Raw genomic sequence first — 19,792 nt, forward strand, 5'->3', positions numbered from 1 at the left:
GTTTGGGGAAATTATTTTTTTAAAAATCACCAGCATAATAAAAGTGAATGCAATTCATTTTATTTAAGATGCAATAATCTACCATTCTTTTAAAAACAACACTATACAACGCACTGATTAAATAAACACTTTGGGAGAAAGAAGTTGTGAAATTCAATCTATGAAAGCATCTGGTAAAGTGGGCATTACCTGCAAGATATAATCTAGCTCAGGGGATTAAAATTACTGTATTTTTCGCTCTATATGACTCACTTTTTCTCTCCTAAAAAGTAAGGGGAAATGTGTGTGTGTCTTATGGAGCGAATGCAGGCTGTGCAGCTATCCCAGAAGCCAGAACAGCAAGAGGGATTGCTGCTTTCACTGTGCAGCGATCCCTCTTGCTGTTCTGGCTTCTTAGATTCAGAATATTTTTTTTCTTGTTTTCCTCCTCCAAAAACTAGGTGTGTCTTGTGGTCTGGTGCGTTTTATAGAGCGAAAAATACGGTAACTATGAATTTAACCATAGCTAAGTACATGCATTCACCCAGCTAAATTCCACCCCTCCTGTAATCTAATGCTTCTATATTCCCAGAGCGACATCTTAACTTAACAGAAGCTGCCAACAGAGGTTAATCCCAGGGAACAATATCCTCTGGTCTTGGAGACAGGTTAGACCCAAGGTCAAACTGGTGTCCAGGATAAACATCACGGAAAACGCAAGATACAAAATTAATAAAATACTGAAGTCTGAACCACACTTCAGAATAAATAAAAGGAAATGATTTATAATGAGCTGGAAAAACTGTCGAAGATAACTTTTGTTAAAAAAAACCCAGAAGCTTTTCTATTAAGAATAACTGGTTTAGTAGTACCCAAAGAACAGGGGGAAAAAGTTTATGTATGCTACTACGGCTGTTCAAATGATATATGCCCAGAGATGGAAAGAAGAAGCAGTTCCCACCACAGAGGATTGGCAACAAAAATTGATGGAGTATGCAGGAACTTACTGAAAGAATAAGAAATCAAGAAGGAAGATGCTTTAGTATAGAATTTATGGAATATTTGAAGGATCATTGTAAACAATGTAAAATCATTGCCAGGACTGGTATAAAAACGTGCAGTGAGAGAAAGTTAAATAGAATATAAAATAAAAAGTTCGTAAAAAGATTTGAATTGGATATGCAGTAGTAAAAGAGATAACATAAGTAACTGCAGAAAGGGAGGGGAGAGGGTTCATATTAAGATATGGTGTTTTAAATTGATTATGTAATTTCTTTGTTAAAATATCTGTAAAAGAATAAAATGAAAAATGAAATGAAAAAATAAAGAATATTAAAAAAATTACTTATAACAACTAATTCATTTCCCAAGAAAAACTTCATTTTTTCTTTGGGCAACTCACGATGATCCGAGAGCTTTTTCAGGGTAGCCTCTGGTGGACCAGAGCTAATGGTCACGTCCATTGTCAGCCTTCCATCCCACTATAGGCCATGGCGGCACGGCTGGGCCAAAGCATACTCTCTACGCAGCATCTGATGATGGAGACCCTAGTCAATACATGTCCAGCTGCCCCAAAGTTCTTGTTTCTACACTGTAGTTTCATGCCTCTCTTGGTTCTTCCATGTACAGTAAGGTTTCCTGCTCCCATTGCAGCTCTTTTCCTCTTCCATTCACTTAGAGGGTTTCTCCATGGTGTGGGTTTTGTGGTGTGATTTGAGACTTCCCATATCATGGTTCCTTCCACACTCATGAATTTCTCCCCAGCATGGGTTTTGGATAGAAGTTAAGGCTTCCACTATGTCTGAAACTCTTTTGATGTGCCATACATTTAAAGAGTTTCTCCCCGGTCGATGGGATTGGTCGATGGGATCTGAGGCTTAGAGAGGTTCTTTCCACATGCCATGCATTTAAATGGCTTCTATCCTGTGTGGGTTCTTTGATGCTTAGTAAGGTCACCTCTCCCAGGTGAAGTTCTTTCCACACTCCATGTATAAATGTGGCTCCCCAGTGTGGATTATTTGATGTAAAATAAGCTGGGGTAAGAACAACTGAACCTCTTTCAATACTCCATACATTAATGCGAATTCTCCACTGTGTGAGTTCTTTGATGTAAAGTAAGATTACTCCTCTGACTGAAGCACTTTCCACATTCCATACATTTAAATGGTTTCTCCCCACTGTGGGTCCTTTGATGTAAAGTAAGATTACTCTTCTGACTGAAGCATTTCCCACACTCCATACATGTAAATGGTTTTTCGCCTGTGTGGATTTTCTGATGTAAAATAAGTTTACTCCTCTGAGTGAAGCATTTTCCACACTCCATGCACTTGAATGGTTTGTCCCCTGTGTGGATTCTTTGATGTAAAGTGAGTTTACTTCTCTGACTGAAGTTCTTTCCACATTCCATGCATTTAAAGGGTTTTTCTCCCGTGTGGATTCTTTGATGTAAAGTAAGTCTATTTCCCTGACTGAAGCTCTTTCCACACTCCATGCATTTAAACGGTTTCTCCCCTGTGTGCATTCTTCGATGCACAGTAAGGTCACAAGTCCTACGAAAGTTCTTCCCACACTCCATGCATTTAAATGGTTTCTCCCCTGTGTGGATTCTTTGATGTGATTTGAGGCTTCCCCTATCACAGAAGCTCTTTCCACACTCCATGCATTTGTAGAGTGTCTCCCCTGTATGGGTTCTTTGATGCACAGTAAGGTCACTAGTCCTACGGAAGCTCTTTCCACACTCTCTGCATTGAAATGGTTTCTCCCCTGTGTGGATTCTTTGATGCACAGTAAGGGCACTACTCCTAGGGAACTTCTTGCCACATGCCATGCATTTAAATGGCTTCTCCCCAGTGTGGATTATTTGATGTGATTTCAGGCTCCCCCTATCACAGAAGCTCTTTCCACACTCCATGCATTTATATGGTGTCTCTCCTCTATGGGTTCTTTGATGCAAAGTAAGATAGTAATTGCGACTGAAGCTCTTTCCACACTCCATACATTTAAATGGTTTCTCCCCTGTGTGGGTTCTTTGATGTGCAATAAGGCTTCTGCTCTGGCTAAAGGTCATTCCACACTCCATACATTTCAGTAGTTTCTCACTGGTATGGATTCTGTCATGCACAGTAAGGTTATGCCTTGAACCGAAACTCTTTCCACACACCATACATTTGTGAGGTTTTGCTCCTGTATGGGTTCTCTGATGTGAAGCAAGGTTTCCACTCTGACTAAAACTCTTTCCACACTCCATACATTTAAATGGTTTCTCCCCTGTATGGGTTATTTGATGTGCGGTAAGTCTTCCCTTCTGGCTAAATCCCTTTCCACACTCCATACATTTAAATGGCTTCTCCCCAGTATGGGTTCTTTGATGTGCGATAAGGCTTCCTTTCTGGCAAAAGCTCTTTCCACACTCCATACATTTAAATGGCTTCTCCTCTATGTGGGTGATTTGATGTGCAATAAGTCTTCCGCTCTGACTGAAACCCTTTCCACACTGCATGCATTTAAATGGTTTCTCCCCTGTGTGGGTTTGTTGATGGAATCTAAGGTTTCCACTTGTGCTGAAACTCTTTCCACACTCTATGCACGCATATGGTTTGTTCCCTGTGTGTGTACTTTGATGTACATTATGATACCCACTGCTACTGAAACACTTTCCACACTCCATACATTTAAATGGTTTCTCCCCGGTGTGCGTTCTTTGATGCTGAGTAAGGTCACCTTTCCCACAAAAGCTCTTTCCACACACCATACATTTAAATGGTTTCTCCCCTGTATGGATTCTTTGATGTGAAGTAAGGTTTCCACTCTGGGTAAAGCTCTTTCCACACTCGATACATGTGTAAGGTTTCTCTCCTGTATGGGTTCTTCGATGTGAATAAAGGTAACCTCTCCAACTAAAGCACTTTCCACATTCCTTGCATTTAAATGGTTTCTCCATTGTGTGAGTTGTGTAATGTAACTTAAGGCTTCCACCATGTCTGAAACTCTTTCCGCACACTATACATTTAAACGGTTTCTCCCCCGTGTGGGTTCTTTGATGTAAAGTAAGGGTATTCTTATGAGTGAAGTTCTTTCCACACTCCACGCAGTTGAACGGTTTCTCCCCTGTGTGGGTTCTTTGATGTAAAGTAAGGGTGTTCCTATGAGTGAAGCTCTTTCCACACTCCTTGCATTTATATGGCTTCTTCCCTGTGTGGGTTTTTAGATGCTTAGTAAGGTTACTAATGCCACTGAAGTTCTTTCCACACTCACTGCATTTAAATGGCTTCTCCCCTGTGTGCGTTGTTTGATGCTGAGTTAGAGTTCCACTGCGACTGAAGCTCTTTCCACACTCTAGGCATTTGAACGGTTTCTCCCCTGTGTGAGTTCTTTGATGTTGAGTAAGAGTTTTACTATGACTGAAGCTCTTTCCACACTTCAAACATTTCAGTGGTTTCTCCCCTGTGTGGATGTTGTAACGTACATTAAATTGAGTTGGGTGACTATATGGTTTGCTGCGTTCTGGACATGCTTTCCCAGTGTTCCCTGTGTAATTTTCCTGTGAACTCAGGGATACATGGACATTGATGTCTTCAGTAGCCGAGGATTTAATTCCCCCACTCTTCAACATGTTTCCTACATGCTTTTGGGGGGCTCCTTGATCTACAAAAGTCTCTTTCCATGCTTCTTGCTCTACATTTTCTGATGACACCATGGATGGCTCCCCGTTATTCTTCCTGTTTTGCCCATTACCTTTTCGGAGGGGAAGGAGAAAAAGAAAAGGTCATTCAAATTGCAAGGTAGAAGCAGACACTATGAATGGGGCCCATTTCTCTGCTACTTTGATTTTACCATTTTCAAGCATCTTCCCCTTCTCCTTTCCATGACCAGCTGAATCTGAGGTTAGCAAGGGATATGTGTCATGTAGTGAGGGGGGCACAGTCCCAAGGACTAGCTGGAGAAGCTCTGGGGTCCACATTTGTCCTTGTGGGTTATTCCAAGAGCCCTACATGGGCCAAGTAGATGCGGACAAGAACCCAGAAGCAAGACATAAAGGCAACAGACCTCTCCTTCCTCTCCTTCCAGAAGAAAAAGAACCCCAGAACATAACTAAGTACCTACCTGCTGAGGTCTCCCCTTCTTTGAGATCCTGGAAAAATGGATCGTGTCCTTCTTCCCAACAGGAACGGAGGTCTGATTCTTTCAAGGAAAGAGACAATGTTAGACACCTGTGGTCACAAAATATCCAGCCATTTTTCTAATCGATCCGTATCCACGAGTTCAAAGCCAAGGAAAGGGATTATGCATTGAGATGCTATAAATATGCACCACATGACTAGGAGGGGCCTGTGTGGTCCCTGCTATTACAAAGTGTGGGTTTATAATGTATTATGTATTTACCCAGTAACCCAGTAAGAAGTTCACACGCACAAAAAGAATAAAGGAAAACTGGTTAATTACTTGAAATGCAAGTGTAAATGGTCGATACCAGGGAAATGCAACATGGTTTGACTTCAGAAGACAAAACTTCCCCCAAATGAGGAGGCTGGTAAAAAGAAAGTTGGTAAATCATTCCACTTGATTTTATACTGTAGATCAGCAGAGGTACCAGGACAGCAAAGAGGACACCGGGACGGTTAATCAGCAGAGACAGAGAAGCAGCGAGAGACTAGAAGGTTTCCTTCAAAAAACTGAAATCTTGTCCAAATGAAGAGAACGAAAAGGAACACAAACTCTGTCAAGAAAAGGTGCCAACAGACAGAAAGGGATGCTAGAAAAGACACCGTGGAACACATTGCTAGAAAGATACCAAGGCCAACGACAAGAAGTGATTTAAATATGATTTAAGTTATTTAAATATCACTAGCAGTAAACTGGAAGGACAGATCCTGAAGGTGAGGCTCCAAGACTTTGGGCACCTCATGAGAAGAGGAGACTCCCTGGAAAAGACCCTGATGTTGGGAAAGACGGAGGGCACAAGGAGAAGGGACGACAGAGGACGAGATGGTTGGACAGTGTTCTCGAAGCTACAAGCATGAGTCTGACCAAATTGCGGGAGGCAGTGGAAGACAGGAGTGCCTGGCGTGCTCTGGTCCAAGGGGTCACGAAGAGCCAGACACGACTAAACGACTCAACAACAACAGCAGGAAACTGTCTAGGGAGGCATCTGGAAACTTGGGTCACAAGAGAGTCAAAGGAAGAAAAGGAGATTGCAGAGAAGCTGAACAAATTATATCACAACAGAGGATATAGGGCAAATTCCAGGACCTGAATTAACCTTTGCAGGAGACAAAAGTCTAGAGAAGTAAAGCGGATAGTGAGATATGAAGTTCTGGGCCTAATAAAATAAAACTCTGGCCAAAATATTGTGAAATCTTAGAACAGGAGGGTAATATGTGGAAATTGCAGAGTTTTGAGAATCTAAAAGATAAAGTGTGAGATTGGCTTCACTATTATCAAATAATGGAGGTTTACAAGCTGGATAGGAAAATTGGTTTCCAGGTGGAAAAGTCGAAATTGGAAACAGAACTGTTAGAATCCAAAACTAAGAATTTGTCAAAAATGTATAACTTGATGCTGAAATGAAATACACAGGATGAAACGGTTAAATCAGCTATGATTAAGTGGGCACAAGATATTGGACATAACATTATGTTTGCTGACTGGGAAAGGTTGTGGACCACCGGCATGAAATTTACGGCGTGTAACGCCTTGAGAGAGAATATTATGAAAATGATCTATAGGTGGTACATGACCCCAGTCAAGCTTGCAAAAATTTACCACTTATCAGATAATAAATGTTGGAAATGTAAAGAAAATGAAGGTACATTCTTTCACCTCTGGTGGACGTGCCCAAGGATTAAGGCTTTCTGGGAAATGATATATAATGAAATGAAAAAGGTATTTAAATATACCTTCTTGAAGAAACCAGAGGCCTTTCTCCTGGGTATGGTTAGCCATGTGGTGTTAAAGAAGGACAGAACTTTTTTTATGTATGCTACAACAGCAGCAAGGATACTTATTGCAAAGTATTGGAAGACACCAGATCTACCCACTTTGGAAGAATGGCAGATGAAGATGACAGACTACATGGGACTGGCAGAGATGACCGGCAGAATCCGAGACCAGGACAAAGAGACAATGGAAGAAGATTGGAAGAAATTTAAAGACTATCTTAATAAATACTATAAAATTAATGAAGCTTAGAATTGACATGGGTTTAAAAATTATGTTTTTCAGGGGTGTTGATTATGGAAAAAGAACAAAATTATTAAAAATTATGGGAAATAAGGGAATGAATTTGCTGATTAGATAATGAAATTAGAATACAGAAGGGGGAGGTATGAGGTGGTCGGGGAAATTAGGTTTAAGAAAATAAGGATTGAAATTATACTTGTTTTTTTGTTTTTTGTTTGTGTATGTTTTTATTGTTAAACTTTAATAAATATCATTAAAAAATAATAATAATAAAATAAAACTCAAGGGGTGGTCAGCTGTCTTTGTCATGGCAATGTCTGTGGCAGTGTTGCACCGCTGGAAGATAAAGGTACTGCCCATTTTAGCTGTCAGTCGAGAGTGTTCTGAGCAGTTAATACCCTGCTCAGTGCTAGATGAGAAGCTTACGCACATGGCCAACATGCAATGGCTTGGAATTTCTGTGGCGGATTCATTTACCATGTATTATTCTCTCCTGGACCTTGCCATCTGATTTTTCATCAGAGCACCTCATCAGCTCAGAGATTAATGGGGCTCCTTATTTTTCTCTGAACAACACTTCAAAATAGATGTCAGCATAGTCAAATGAATGTATCACACTTTTTTTTAAAATAAAACAATAATAAATTTAATAATAATAAATTTTTATTTATACCCCGCCCTCTCCGGCTGGGCTCAGGGTAGCTAACACCGAAGATGAATTGCAATAAAATGTAATAGAAAAAACAAAAACAAACAACAACAACCAAACAATTAAAATACAGCTTAAAATGCAGCCTCATTTTAGTTGTTGTTGTTGTTGTTGTTTAGTCATTTAGTCGTGTCCGACTCTTCGTGACCCCATGGACCAGAGCACGCCAGGCACCTCTGTTCTCCACTGCCTCCCGCAGTTTGGTCAAACTCATTTTAGTAGTAGCCCATAAATCAAGACCATAAAGGGAGGAAACATCTGATATTCACCCGAGCCAGCTATCCATGCTGGTCCTACATGGGCCAGCAAAAAAGCCAAGGGAAAATTTATATACTAAATCCCATACAAGGGGTCAGAGTGAGTCTAAGCCGAAGGCCAGGCGGAACAGCTCTGTCTTGCAGGCCCCGCGGAAAGATGTCAGATCTCTTGTGACAGAGCATTCCACCATGTCGGGGTCAGTGCTGAAAAGGCCCTGGCCCTAGTTGAGACCAATCTACACTCAAATGTAATTAAAAATGATATTTTAAAAGTAAAAACAAATAAATAAAATAGATCACTGGATCCAGTGGGCATCCATTCCAAGAGTTGACGAAGAACTTAAATTGCTGATCTTGCATCAAAAAATGTAACTTGTCCCTTCACCAGCCTCCGTACCCGACGACCAGGATAGCTCAGTTGGTTAGAGCATGGAGCTGAAAATGATAATGGGAAGCTTGCAGGTTTGATCCCTGCACGGAACAGGTGCGTATTCCTGCATTACAATGCTTCTCAATGCCTGTTACTGGAAACCAGGGGAAAGTTTCTCTTGTGCTCCCATCCTGCTTGTAGGTTTCCCACAGGCATCTATTGGCCGCTATGAAAACAGGATGCTGGCCAAATGGACCACTGCACTGGCCTGATCCAACAGGCTGTTCTTATGCTCTTCCTACACTGCATGATTAAATGGCCCAAAGAGCAAATTCACGCCTCCAACAGCCAAGAGGAATAAAAAATGCATCCTTACCTAGAGAGGCCACCATCTCATAATTCTCCTCCATGACTTCCTTGTGCAGAGCTCTTTGGCCAGGATCCAGCAGAGCCCACTCCTCCTCCGTGAAAAACACAGCCACCTCCTCAAAGGTCAAGAGGGCCTGGAAGAAGAAGAAGAGGAGGAAAACAGAGCTGCTCTTAGATCCCCGTCATCCCCACTCAGCACAGAGGGAGGCTGGGTGGTCCCATCTGTGCCTATTCCCTCCTCCCTGCTCCCGTTGCTCTTTCCCTACCTGAGGAAGCTGCCTGGCTCCTCTTTCCTCGCCACTTCTGAGAAGAGACAGTACAAACAGTGCCTCTGAGGCCATTGCACTGGCTGTAGGGGATTTGGAGGAGGCGTAAACTGGGCCACTTCTGGGACTCTCTCAACTGTTGTCACGATGTACTTCACAGCAGGGAGCAGCTCTGAAGTGGTGCCATTGCAGGGTCTGCAGGAGAGAGAAACAGGGAACATGTCGTCCTGTGTACAGGAGGTTTATAGTATTATAAGCTGTCTCAGCCCTTAGGGGACATTCAGCGTATGTTCATCCAGATACACAAGTTAGTAAAGTTTTAGGATCAAATTCAAAAACTAATAAAGAAAGGTTATTCTTTATTATTATTATTATTATTATTATTATTATTAATACTCTGCCCATCTGGCTGGGTTTCCCCAGCCACTCTGGGCAGCTTACAGCACATAAAAACAGTAAAACTTTAGACATTTAAAATTTCCCTAAACAGGGCTGCGTTCAGATGTCTTCTAAAAGTCGGATACAGTCATACTTCATGTTACATTTGCTTTATGTTACGTTATTTCAGGTTACGTCTCGCGGCGACCCGAAAGCACCGTAAAGGGTTACTTCCAGGTTTCACTGCTCGCGCATGTGCATAAATGCTAAATCGCACTTCGTGCATAAGCGCCAAATCATGACCCGCGCGTGCGCAGACACGCCACTGCAGGTTGCGCTCTTTTCATGTTGCGGACGGGCCTCCAGAATGGATCCCGTTCGCAACCAGAGGTACCACTGTAGTTGTTAATTCCCTTGACATATGATGGGAAGGTGTTCCACAGGGCAGGTGCCACTACCAAGAAGGCCCTCTGCCTGGTTCCCTGTAACCTCATTTCTCGCAGGGAACCAGCAGAAGACCCTCAGCGCTGAACGATGGTGGTGGAAACGCTCCTTCAGGTCTACAGGGCTGTTTAGGGCTTTAAAGGTCAGCACCAACACTTTGAATTGTGCTCGGAAACATACTGGGAGCCAATGTAGGTCTTTCACGACCGGTGTTATGTGGTCTCGGTGGCCACTCCCACTCACCAGTCTAGTTGCCACATTCTAGATTAGTTGTAGTTTCCGAGTCACCTTCAAAGGTAGCCCCACGTAGAGCGCATTGCAGTAGTCCAATTGGGAGATAACCAGGGCATGCACCACTCTGTGGACACAGTCTCAGCCTGCATACCACGTGGAGATGGTAGACAGCCACCCTGGACACAGATTTTGACCTGCACCTCCACGGACAGCTGTGAGTCCAAAATAACCCCAAGGCTGCACACCTGGTCCTTCAGGGGCACGGTTACCCCATTCAGGACCAGGGAGTCCCCCACACCTGCCCACCCCCATCCCCCACAAACAGTACACCGGTCTTGTCAGGATTCGACCTCAATCTGTTTGCCGCCATCCATCCTCCAACCTCTTCCAGACACTCATATATCTATAGACCTCACTTTTCGTTTCCTCCAAACAGCCATCTGGCAAACCATTTCCTGACCTTTGCAATCATTTCTAATAAAGAAAAAAAGCAACCTTGTAAATTATTGCCCATATCTGGTTGGAAGAAAACTGATATCCGGAGGGAACCAGGTTGAAGAGGTCCATACAAGCTGGTGTGTGAGGTGGAATGCTTGAGAGCACTCTCAGGTCAAACTAGGACTGGGTGAAGGAGATACGAAGTTTGGTGATGTTGGCACCCTAGGCCAAAATCCAGCCCTCGAGTCCTCTCCATCCAGCACTCAGGAATCTCCCCAAGCCAAACTCCCTCTCCATCGCTGCCCTGAGTCCTTGCTGGCGGCTTTTACGTGGCCGGAAATGATCCTTTGAATGAATATACAGTGGTACCTGTCGGAATTCAAGCCTTTATCAGGAGAAACTGGCAACTCTCCCAGGCACCCGGCTTGATCTCCTTGTTGACCTCCCTGGCTGCATTCCCCAGCAAGATCCAGGCTAGGTCTCGATAGGCGATTCTTCTCAGCGTGAGAAGAACACACCCCCTACTTCCCCTGGTCTCTCGGCAGGGAAAAGGAGATAAACAGAAACGTTTCTACAAGCTTTTATTTCTGTCTTTGCAGCATTACAGAAAACATGACTGCTCTCTTCAAGCTCCAGCAGTCGAGAGAACAAACACTTCCTGTACTTCCTGTACAGGAACAAGAGGAAGAGCTCATATTACACTCTGAGCTAATTCCGGTGCTTCGCACTGTGAACTGACTGTCCCTCTGTTTCCCACCGAACAGTCCCAACATCATGTGATGTTTTCAAGCTAGCAATCTGCAGCTGCATTGCATCCATATCGTAACCCATATGTAACCTTGGTTTACAGACGCTTCAGGTTACAGACTCCGCTAACCCAGGAATAGTACCTCGGGTTAAGAACTTTGCTTCAGGATGAGAACAGAAATTGTGCTCCGGCGGCGCGGCAGCAGTGGGAGACCCCATTAGCTAAAGTGGTGCTTCAGGTTAAGAACATTTTCAGGTTAAGAACGGACCTCCGGAACGAATTAAGTACGTAACCAGAGGTACCACTGTACCTACTGGACAAAGCTCAGTCACATCCCTAGCTCCCCCCACTTTTGTCTCTGGCCCCACCCACAAATGGAAGCGGCCCCTGGAAGGCTGCTAAGGGAGTGAATGTGGCCCTCTGGCTGAAGAACGCCCCCCTCTCCTGTTCCAACCACTACATTTTGCTCTGCTTATCATCCTGGCCCACCTTACAGGGTTGTTGTGTGAGCACTGCCCAAGTGGTGGGCTTTGGATCCCCTTTAACGCTAAGAGGTTTCCCCCTGTCAGTCTGGATGTTTTTAAGGCAGGGGAGGAGGGCCTACGAGAATGAGGCCGGCAGCCCCAGCTGAGAAAACACCCTGAGCATCCCTGAGCTGAGCCAATCCTGCAAGAGAGTCCAGATTCCAAATTCCAGATTCCAGATTCACCCCCCCCACACACAGAGAGGCTTTGATCTCCCCCTCCAGCAAACTCCCAAGAGGGTATCTGGAGAATATCCCCTTTTCGGAAAGAAAAAGCATCAAAACCTGCTGCTGGTGGTGGTGGGGATGCACGTTCTTCCCCTAGTGAGCTGGACAGGGGGCATTTATTTGATTCATCCAGCCTTGAGATTATTCAGAAGGCTTTTAAGTCCCTAAACCATTTCATATCCCTGCACCAAATGCAAGGACCAAATGCAAGTCTCAGAATCCATTCCTCTGTTGGGTTAAGATAGACAGATAGATAGATGATAAATAGGAGGAGCAGGCAAGCCCCACTTTGCACAATCAATCACATGACACGGCTCACACGCACACACCCCCATTTGAATGGCAATGCCCATCCACTTGGGTTAGTGCAGTGTTTCACAACCTTGGGCCTCCAGCTGTTTTTGGACTACAACTCCCATCATCCCTAGCTAGCAAGACCAGTGGTCAGGGATGATGGGAATTGTAGTTCAAAAACAGCTGGAGGCCCAAGGTTGGGAAACACTGGGTTAGTGGTAGAGGTCCCCTCAAATATTTTATGGGGGTAATCGAAGGGACCCCCCCCAGGACCTGGCTCCTCTAGATGGGGTGGAGAGACCATACTTTTCAGGGAGGGTGGCCTGGATCAACGTCCCAGGGGGAGAGGGGCGCTCCTTCCTACTTTTCTCCCATTCACGCCCCCCCAAAAACCCTCCCCACCCCCCAGCAATGCAAAATTACCCCCAAACGTGTTGCACCTCTTTCCCTTCTTCCTGCTCCTCTCCAGGCCCGCTCCTCTTCCGGGGAAAGCGGGTTAAGACCCCTCCCCGCCTCTCGAGTAGCCGGAGGTCATTGAGCCAGAGAGGAGGGTGAAGATCTCCCTCTCCTTGCGAGCAGAAACCGGTGGCGACACCACTGTCTGCTCCCCCCCCCCCCGCAGATCACAAGCTGGGAGGGGCGGCTCTGCCTTCGTAGCTCTATGGGCCGCCGCGTTCGAAAGGGAACCCGAAGTGTGGCTGCCATGGTTCTCAAAGCTGCAGGGAGCGCTGTTCGGAGGCTGTTTCCAAGCGGGGGGGGGGGGGGAGGGAAGAGTAGGGGATGGCAGGAGATTTTAAGAGTGGGGAGGAGAGATTTCAGAGGATGCCCCTCCACTCCTTTTCCTGCCAGGTAGGGGAAACCCGCCAGGTCAGATCCCTTGGACTGAGGGGGAAGCCGGCTCCTGGGGAGGGCAAAGAGGTAAAGGCGCAGATTTTTTTGGGGGGGGTGATAATGGTGGGGAGGCGGGATGGGGGATCTGATCTATGCAATGTAGATGCAACTAAAAAGTTGCCTTTTTTTGCATTGCGCAACATTTTTTTTGCATTGCACAATTCTTATTTTTTTGCATTGCACAAAATTGTTTGACGCCCGCCCCCTCTCCAGTTTCCTGCACGGGATGAGCGCGAGGACGAGCCTTGTTGCGGAGGGAAATGGTCGTAGTTGAACTAGGTGACAGAAGGAAAACAAGCTCCTTCCCACCCCCCGACCAACGACGAGCAAAAACAAAAGGACGGCGAAGAGACCCCCCACTTCCTAGGTATCCACGCTTCATGATAGGCTCTTCTTGACACCCCACCCCTGTGGATCAACCCTCTGCAAAACAGAAATTTGCAGCTGTCCCTTACGGGGATCGAACCTGCAACCTTGGCATTATCGGCCTACCTAGGTGCTTCGGAGAATGGTTTAGTTTTAATCTGTTTCAGCGTTTTGACTTTTGTATATTGTAAAGTACTGTTGTATCCCCCCCACCCCCCATTCTACTTGACTGTCCTGGCATCTGCCAAAAAACCCTGGGAACTGTAGTTTAATAACAACAACAACAACAACAACAATAATTTATTTGTACCTCGCCCATCTGGCTGGGTTTCCACAGCAACTCTGGGCGGCTTCCAACAAAGACTAAAAATACACTAAGATGTCACACATTAAAAACTTCCCTGAACAGGGTTGCCTTCAGATGTCTTCTGAATGTCACATAGTTGTTTATCTCTGTGACATCTGGTGGGAGGGTGTTCAACAGGGCGGGTGCCACTACCAAGAAGGCCCTCTGCCTGGTTCCCTGTAACTTGGCTTCTCGCAATGAGGGAACCGCCAGAAGGCCCTCGCCGCTGGACCTCAGTGTCCGGGCTGAGTGATGGGGGTGGAGATGCTCCTTCAGGTATACTGGGCCGAGGCTGTTTAGGGCTTTGAAGGTCAACACCAACACTTTGAATTGTGCTCAGAAACATACTGGGAACCAATGTAGGTCTTTCAAGATGCGGACTCGGGTTGCGCGCTTATCTCACTTTACAGGCCGAGGGAGCCGACATTTGTCCATAGACAACTTCCAGGTCAGGTGGCCAGCATAATTAAGCCGCTTCTGGCGAATCAGAGCAGCACACGGAAATGCCGTTTACCTTCCCGCCAGAGCAGTACCTATTTATCTGCTTGCACTTCATGTGCTTTTGAACTGCTAGGTGGGCAGGAGCTGGGACCGAACAATGGGAGCTCACCCCGTTGCTGGGATTCGAACTGCCGACCTTCCGATCGGCAACCCCTAGGCTCAGTGGTTTAGACCCGCGTCCCAAGGCTGGGCTTTTCTCTCTGGCCAGCTACTAGGGGGCGGAGAACATTTCCTCAGGATTGGCCTCATGTGAGCAGGGGCATGCAGCTGTCAAAATCTCCACCTTGCCGTAGTCTTGTTGCTGAGCCACAATGTTCAGAGCTCGGTGGAGTGAGACCAGCCAACTCTTAAGAGTCTCTGAGGTGCTAGGATCCAAAGTGAGGTCCAGACCTAGGGTCGGACGAACAGCAATCCACATGGTCAGATGGTCCAGGGGTCAGGGAATCCAGTGATCATAGTGATAAGGGTCAAAGCAAGCAGGAAGCCTATAAGCCTTGTTTCCAGCATCTGACTGCTGCTTGATGTTCTGTGGCAAGGCCTTCTGGAAGAGCTTTACCTTTATGCGTTATGTATAACCATATACCGTAACAATGCTTAATTGTTAATGCTAGAAGTGCTTCAAATCTTAAGAATCAAAGTCTCTCTCTGCCCTGTTCTGTGCTTGCAGAAAGTAAATAAATATTTAGCTACGTCTGCATTCTGTAGGGAACATTCCTCAGGCTGTTTCTTAGGCTCACGAAAATAGCACGAGACGGTCACGCCGACCTGAGAAACAGGAAATTGGATGTTTGCCACATAACATAAGGCATCTGCCTGATAACAGAAGGGGGGATTTTGGCTTCAACTACCAAAGGGTTTTCCCCCTCTTTTTGCTAGTTTGCTGAAAATAGGGTAAAGGCCGTTATTTCTTATGCACATATATGGAAAAGCAGAAGTAATCTTTACATGGACATAGGAAGGGCTGCACCCATGTTCATTGGTTTGATTTTGCTGCAGTATATGAATATGTAATGTTTAATGCTGTTTGGAACAAGGTATATAAACCTAAAGCCCCTAGGGCTCTGGGCCCAGGCTCAGGAAATCATTCCTCTGGGTCTTTATTGCTCAGCAATAAATTTTTACTTTCTTTTTCTCCACTGCAGTGTCTGTCGATTCTTGAGCCTATCTTGAATGGGTAACAGGTATTCCTTATCTCCTTGCAACAGTTCTGCTTAAGAAGGATGAAGCTCCTCATAAGTGCCTTCTCCTCTGAGTCCTCTGGTCAGCTGAAGGTGGAGTCACTCCTCTTCTTTCAGGCTGCTGTTCAGCAGGCAAAGAGGACTCCTGGCCCATGGCACTCTGCAGATTTGCAAACTGCCATTTGAACCAGTTTCCTGCCTCCTGGAAAGCTGTATTTTTGTCTTCAGAGGTTTCCATAGGGCGTGAAAACAGGAAAGAGGATAACTCCAGAGGTGATGAATGAAGAGAAGCAGGTCGTTGGTTTTGACCCCTCATCAGATTATTGAACTCCTAACACATTTCCCTTCTTCCTTCTTTCCCCCAAACAGACAAAGGACAGGAGAAAAAGTTGTCCGTGGTGTCATCAGAAACAGGCAAGCAGAAACCAGGAAAAGAGGCGTCCGGGAATAGAAAGGGACTGATAAGGACAGAGAGAAACAAGTCAGAGAATAAGTCATGTACTCTTCAGGGTCCTGATACTTATGAACGCTCAATCCCACAGAAAAACAACAAAGGGAAAGAAAAGGTGAAGTATCCAGTGGGGAGGGAAATACTGAAAAAGAAGTCGGTTGACTTCACTATAAAATTCCATCAATGCCCCTATAGTTTTCAGTGCTTTAGATTTTACTGTTTCATATGTCATTTCCATGAAAGGGTTTCCACTAATAAGAACATCCAGATATCTAAAAATGCGGGTTTGGTTTGTTCTATGGCTTGCTGGTCTAAGAACCATGTATGCCTACCAAAAACCACAATATTGGTCTTAGTTTATGGATAAACATCCCTGCTTGCAATACACACTAAGCACGTTCAATAGATTTTTGAAGACCCAGCCGCAGGAGGGAGAGAAACACCAGATTATGAATTGCAGTAGGGACAAATGTAAGGTTCTACACTCAAGCAGGAAGAACCAGATGCAAAAATATAGGATGGTGGATACTTGATTTACTAGCAGTACATGTGAAAAGGATCTAGGGCAGGCATGTCCAAAGTCCATTTCAGGGGCCTAATCTGGCCCACTGGTCAGTTTAATCTGGCCCCTGTGGAAGTTTATTTTCTGGGGTAAAATCCTAAAAAAAGCTCTCTCTGGCCCTCTTTGAAAAAGGTTTGGACACCCCTGGGGGTCTTGGTGGACCACAAGCTTAACATGCTATTCTAGGCTGCATCAACAGAAGTCCAGTGTCCAGATTAAAGGAAGTAATAGTAATACTCTATTCTGCCTTCGTCAGACCACACTTGGAATACTTTGTCCAATTCTGGGCACCACAATTTAAGAAGGATGTTGACAAGCTGGAAGATGTGCACAGGAGGGCAACCAAGATGATCAAAGGTCTGGAAACAAAGCCTTATGAAGAACAGTTGAAGGAGCTGGGTATATTTGGCCTGGAAAAGAGGAGACTGAGAGATAATAGCCATTTTCAAATATCTTAAGTGCTGTCACATGGAAGACAAAATGTGCTTGTTTTCCCCTGCTCTAGAGGGTAGGACTTTCTGACATTGAGAGCTGTTCAGCAGCGGAATGGGGTTCCACAAGAGCAGGTGGACTCTCCTTCCTTGGAGTTTTTTTAAGCAAAGGTTGGGTGGCCATCTGTCATGGATGCTTTAGCTTAAATTCTTGCATTGCAGGGGGTTGGACTAGATGACCGCTGGGTCCCTTCCGGTTCTACATACATCAGAATACTGCATATATCAGAATACTGATACTTGGGGTATGTTAAAAAAGGGGTGTATGGGGTGGTACCTCTGGTGGGGGACAAGTCATGCTCCTTCTCAGGTAGTTGGTCCAATTTTGGTCCCCAACCTGCACTCAGCTCTCACCTGTGGCTCCTAGAAGCTGCCAGCAGGCGACAGCAGTCACACTCTGGGAAACGGCTACGACTGGCTGGCTAAACCAGGTGAGGGTAGCTGATGGGTATCAAACCCCTGCCAAGCTGGGGGCTTCCCCTGCATGCGAAAACAGGCTCTGTTAGATTGAGCAGGCAGGCTCATGAGTGGGTCCAACAGTTGAAAAGGTGCTTTCTGTTGCAGAGGGAAGTGAGGGGCAGATGGGTCTCACCCACCTGGAAAAGAGAGCCAGTGTGGTGTAGTGGTTAAGAGCGGTAGACTCGTAATCTGGTGAACCGGCTTCGCGTCTCCGCTCCTCCACATGCAGCTGCTGGGTGACCTTGGGCCAGTCACACTTCTCTGAAGTCTCTCAGCCCCACTCACCTCACAGAGTGTTTGTTGTGGGGGAAGAAGGGAAAAGAGAATGTTAGCCACTTTGAGACTCCTGAAGGGGAGTGAAAGGCGGGATATCAAATCCAAACTCTTCTTCTCTTCATCTAGGAGAAGGAAGTCTGATCCTTAACCTCCATTGCCTTGCAGGGTATCTTCAGGAGAGGAAAAGGCTACACAAATCCAGAGTGGAGTTCGTAAGACGATGCCTCGTATGCTTTCTTCCAGAAACTCCTGCAGCCAAGCTGGTGCCAAACATCTTCTCTGACTGTCTTGCCAGAGTGGTGCATGCTCTGGTTATCTCCAGCTTGGACTACTGCAATGCGCTCTCCATGGGGCTACCTTTGAAGGCGACCTGGAAACTACAACTAATCCAGAATGCGACAACTAGACTGGGGAATGGGAGTGGCTGCCGAGACCATATAACACCAGTCCTAAAGGATCATCCCTGGCTCCCAGTATGTTTCTGAACACAATTCAAAGTGTTGGTGCTGACCTTTAAAGCCCTAAACGGCCTCAGTCCTGTATACCTGAAGGAGCATCTCTACCCCCATCGTTCAGCCCGGACACTGAGGTCCAGCTCAGAGGGCCTTCTGGCGGTTCCCTCCCTGCGATAAGTGAAGCTACAGGAAACTAGGCAGAGAGCCTTCTCGGTAGTGGTGCCCGCCCTGTGAAACGTTCTCCCATCAGATGTCAAGGAAATAAACAACTATCTGACTTTTAGAAGACATCTGAAGGCAGCCCTGTTTGAGAAGTTTTTAATGTTTGATGTTTTAGCGTATTTTTAATATTCTGATGGGAACCTACCAGAGTGGCTGGGGACACCCAGCCAGAAGGGCGGGGTATAAAAATTCCTACTATAAAGGTAAAGGGACCCTTGACAGTTAAGTCCAGTCGCAAACGACTCTGGGGTTGCGGCAATCATCTCGCTTTACAGTCCAAGGGAGCTGGCGTTTGTCCTCAAGACAGTTTTTCTGGATCATGTGGCCAGCATGACTGAGCCGCTTCTGGCACTTTGATGTGCTTTTGATCTGCTAGGTGGTCAGGAGCTGGGACCGAACAACGGGAGCTCACCCCGTCGCGGCACAGTGGTTTAAACCACAGCGCCACCCATCTCCCTACTATATACATTGGAATTTTAAACAGGGACATTTGAGAGGGATCAGTGGAGGAGACTGAAGATAGAGAGCTGCTATCTTTGGCAGGAATGCCCCAAATCCAACTATTCTAGACAACGATCATATAAGAAATATGCAAAATAACTCAGCAAGTATTAGAAGTCACCCTACTAAACATCTTCCAAGACAATAATGCCCACTCACATAATAAGAGCTCATAACCCACTGTCACGGGACTGCCAAGGAACGCCTTTGAGTCGGGGGTATAGAGTCAGAGCGGGAACAGTCAGGAGACAGAAAGGAAGTGACGGAAGGGGAAGAGGGAGAGCCAGCAGGCGGGAAGGCTCCCTGATGCTGAAGCAGAGCCCCAGCACCGCACAGAGAGCTCAGGAACAGACGGAGAGCCTACGCAAAGGAGAAGGTTAAAGCGCAGGGATCAGAGACGTCCCATGAAGCCTTTTCTATTGGAGGAGAAGCAGGAGAAGACCACTCCCCAAATCTGAACCGGACGATTCAGAGGCATGATTGTACTGTGCTGCTTGTACATATGTAAAATAAAGAACTGTAAATATCTCTCTGAGTGAGCAGAGGGTGCTTATTGCGAAGAGCATACATAAACCATCTCACCCACCTACTCTCACCAGTCAGAAACATCATAGCCAGACACTGGAGAGACCTGTCAGGAATAAGGATGGACCAATGGTACTATAACAGCCTAATAA

The 19,792-nt window shown here is 45.6% G+C and overlaps 1 protein-coding gene and 1 long non-coding RNA gene across 3 annotated transcripts; one reads left to right on the top strand and one right to left on the bottom strand.

Moving 5' to 3' along the window:
• Window positions 1-819: 819 nt before the first annotated feature.
• On the bottom strand, window positions 820-13,155 carry LOC310837232 (uncharacterized protein). Of its 2 annotated transcripts, none has more exons than XM_083723426.1 (5): window positions 12,857-13,155; window positions 9,130-9,324; window positions 8,871-8,997; window positions 5,083-5,160; window positions 820-4,713 (listed from the first exon to the last, which is right to left on the bottom strand). In XM_083723426.1, exons 2-5 carry the CDS (start codon window positions 9,202-9,204, stop codon window positions 2,054-2,056), a joined length of 2,940 nt encoding a protein of 979 aa, XP_083579552.1. In that variant the 5' UTR covers window positions 9,205-9,324; window positions 12,857-13,155; the 3' UTR covers window positions 820-2,053. The 2 variants fall into 2 exon arrangements, with proteins under 2 accessions (XP_083579552.1, XP_083579553.1); XM_083723427.1 differs by having other exon boundaries at window positions 12,840-13,155.
• Window positions 13,156-13,218: 63 nt separating this feature from the next.
• On the top strand, window positions 13,219-18,797 carry LOC310838185. The gene is made up of 3 exons (XR_014560775.1): window positions 13,219-13,334; window positions 16,068-16,264; window positions 18,103-18,797. It is a non-coding gene; the product is annotated as an uncharacterized lncRNA (long non-coding RNA).
• The last annotated feature ends 995 nt before the right edge of the window (window positions 18,798-19,792 follow it).

The sequence above is a fragment of the Podarcis gaigeae genome (genome assembly GCF_964106915.1).
Source record: "Podarcis gaigeae genome assembly, chromosome: 2".
Classification (NCBI taxonomy): Eukaryota; Metazoa; Chordata; class Lepidosauria; order Squamata; family Lacertidae; genus Podarcis; species Podarcis gaigeae.

Excerpts from the sequence above, each read along its gene's own strand:
- LOC310837232 (XM_083723426.1), bottom strand. The coding sequence starts at position 9,204 with ATGGCCTCAGAGGCACTGTTTGTACTGTCTCTTCTCAGAAGTGGCGAG. Across the intron at positions 5,161-8,870 it reads TGAGATGGTGGCCTCTCTAG|AATCAGACCTCCGTTCCTGT; the intron begins GTAAGGATGCAT and ends TTTCCTTGAAAG. Across the intron at positions 4,714-5,082 it reads AGAAGGGGAGACCTCAGCAG|GTAATGGGCAAAACAGGAAG; the intron begins GTAGGTACTTAG and ends CCCTCCGAAAAG.